General features: G+C 42.5%; 1 protein-coding gene across 1 annotated transcript; it reads right to left on the bottom strand.

The window, feature by feature from the left end:
• Nucleotides 1-850: 850 nt before the first annotated feature.
• Nucleotides 851-2,030, bottom strand: LOC129778659 (uncharacterized). Its single transcript, XM_055785707.1, has 2 exons — nucleotides 1,383-2,030; nucleotides 851-1,322 (listed from the first exon to the last, which is right to left on the bottom strand). The coding sequence occupies exons 1-2, from the start codon at nucleotides 2,004-2,006 to the stop codon at nucleotides 1,140-1,142; spliced, it is 807 nt and encodes a 268-aa protein (XP_055641682.1). The 5' UTR covers nucleotides 2,007-2,030; the 3' UTR covers nucleotides 851-1,139.
• Nucleotides 2,031-2,684: the final 654 nt, after the last annotated feature.

Here is a 2,684-nt window from a genome sequence, read left to right as displayed (position 1 = left end):
CTCTCTCTCTCTCTTTTTTTTCTCTCTCTCTCTCCCGTCTCTCTCATCGATGCTTGAGTTCAACGTGATTTGACATACGCTACATGTACACTAGATTTTTTGGTATCGTACACGAAAATTACTCACACGTATAAAATAGCGTGCATGGTGTGTGCACTATTTTGCTCGCTATTTACTAATACTAACGCGGGGTTATAGCATACTTGATAAATGTCTAAGTTCGTTGGTTTGAGTTCACGGTGGGTTGACAATAAACCGTCCATTGATGGGGTAATTACTTTTTTGCATCAGAAATCAGGTTAGGTGAGGTAGGGAACCACGCTATAGAGGCGACCCTTCTGGCCGCCTTTGGGCGGCAAATATCATACTAACATTCCTTTCCTTCCCCTGGTGACTGTAAGGATGTGGCCGGCGTCGTTATTGACCATTTAAAGCTCGAATCACCGAAAATTGCACAACGAGAATGAGTTGCTAGTCCCAAGCGTCATTCTGTGTGTTCTTTATGCAAGTGGACGTGGACGTGGACGTGGACGTGGACGTGGACGTGGACGTGGACGTGGACGTGGACGTGGACGTGGACGTGGACGTGGACGTGGACGTGGACGTGGACGTGGACGTGGACGTGGACGTGGACGTGGACGTGGACGTGGACGTGGACGTGGACGTGGACGTGGACGTGGACGTGGACGTGGACGTGGACGTGGACGTGGACGTGGACGTGGACGTGGACGTGGACGTGGACGTGGACGTGGACGTGGACGTGGACGTGGACGTGGTAAAATAAGATTGCGTACGCGGGTATAAAGTTAGTGGCACGGGGAAATGGAAGTGTGAATTGAAATCAGTTGAATGAAGAGGCAGATTTGTATTCATTTGTCGCGTCAGTTAAAATAACCACTAGCTGGACTAGTTCACCAGTCATCCTCGCTAGCCAACGCTAGTCAATTCATTTTCAATTCAAGTCACTTTTTGTTGACGGCGACTGTCGAAGCAGTTCTAGTCGAAGCGAATCTACTGAGAGTAGAGTCGGTCTTCAGTTTTCACCTTCGAAGATTTCGGGCCCTGCCAACAGGTAATAATTACTCGGGGTTTCTCAACAATTTTGTCCGTTATGGGTATTATAGTTTACTGGTTAAGTATCACTGACACGCACTCATCTGATTTGCAATATTTTGCAATATATCTTGAACATCTAATGATATTAACTTCACGCACCCCTTGTTGATGGGTCCTCCTGTATTTACGAAGGCGTACGGTAAGCTGCTCAAATCAGCGATAGCTGATATTATTTTATTTAATTGATCTGGCAAATCCGCGAAGTACTGCAAGTCCAATCATAAAAAGTATATTTCATTGTGAGGAATCAGTATAAATATACTCACTTTGTTGGTGCAATTTCTTGAACTCAGGGAACAAACTTTTTGTTGATCAATAACAACCTGTACTCCCGCCTTAGCATACTCCATCAACGATTTTACCGTACTTGCCAGCCCTCGGGCAAAAGGATGTGCCATTGAGAGACAGTCCTTCAGACGACCGACGGATGCACTCGCCTGAGATAAACTCATAGCTTTCTGTTCCGAGCATGTATTGAATGTCGAAGAGTAGAAATTGACCATAGTGCTTAAAATGTTCCGGACAATATCCTGGGCCGGTATCATTACGTTGTTAGTCACTGACTTCCGATAGTTTTCCGATACGTCACGGACGTAAGTCGTGTAGTAGGTTGTATCATACAGTTGATCTGTTGTCAGTTTAAATGTGGGATAGCGAGACCACAGACCAGCCAGCGATGCGTTTATGTAACGCGTCACATCTTCAATGCTGTTCACTATCACATCTTGTTGTTCGTTGATTGTCCGGTTGAGATCCGCAGCGGCGGAGTTCAGTTGAGAGAGTCCTGTTTGGATGCCACCGTAGACTTGTTCCGTAAATGTGTACCAATCGATGCAATGGATTTGCGAAGCAATCGAGAGTAGAACCACAGCTGTAATGCTGCATTTCATGATGAACACTCCTTCGTTAACAATAAAATATTAGATGGATTATGTGATATGTTCCTCAGAATATTTATACCAGGATAAGCTAGTTGAACGAGTTTACTCAAGTGGAACAAACGTTGTTTGCAGTTTATCCAACAATATTTGCTCGGCAAATACTGATTAATGAATGTTTATTTATGGAGTTGCACGATTTTTTTTTTGCAACCTGGAAATGTTTTATTGAATTCTGTAGAACTTTTGCACGTTTTATGTCATTACACCCACCGTTTTTAGAATATTTTTCCTGAACACTGACATCGGCATAAAGAAAAATCAATCAAAAATGGAACTTATTACGTCAGATAGATGCTGTTTTCGTGATCTACATCACACTATGCGCGTTCATAATTTCTATGCATACATGGAAACAGGATCACTAGTCTACTATTTGAAACAGTTACTATCAAACTCGTATTCTCCAAACCGACAGCATCCCAGATGAATGAAATATAACTACAAATCACGTAATTTCCATATTTTCTGCAGGGCGCTCCATCTCAAATTGGATAATGGAATAATCAAATGAACTTAGTAATAATGAATAGATCATTTTTCTCAATTATTTTTCTAAAACTACATCTATGAAATGACCATGTTTTTTGCCTTCGGGTTGTCATAATTCATTTTACTCTTGAAAAAATC

The sequence above is a fragment of the Toxorhynchites rutilus genome, chromosome 3 (genome assembly GCF_029784135.1).
Source record: "Toxorhynchites rutilus septentrionalis strain SRP chromosome 3, ASM2978413v1, whole genome shotgun sequence".
Lineage (NCBI taxonomy): Eukaryota > Metazoa > Arthropoda > Insecta > Diptera > Culicidae > Toxorhynchites > Toxorhynchites rutilus.
Note: the sequence above shows the minus strand (reverse complement) of the source record. Positions and strands in the feature narration are given on the sequence as shown.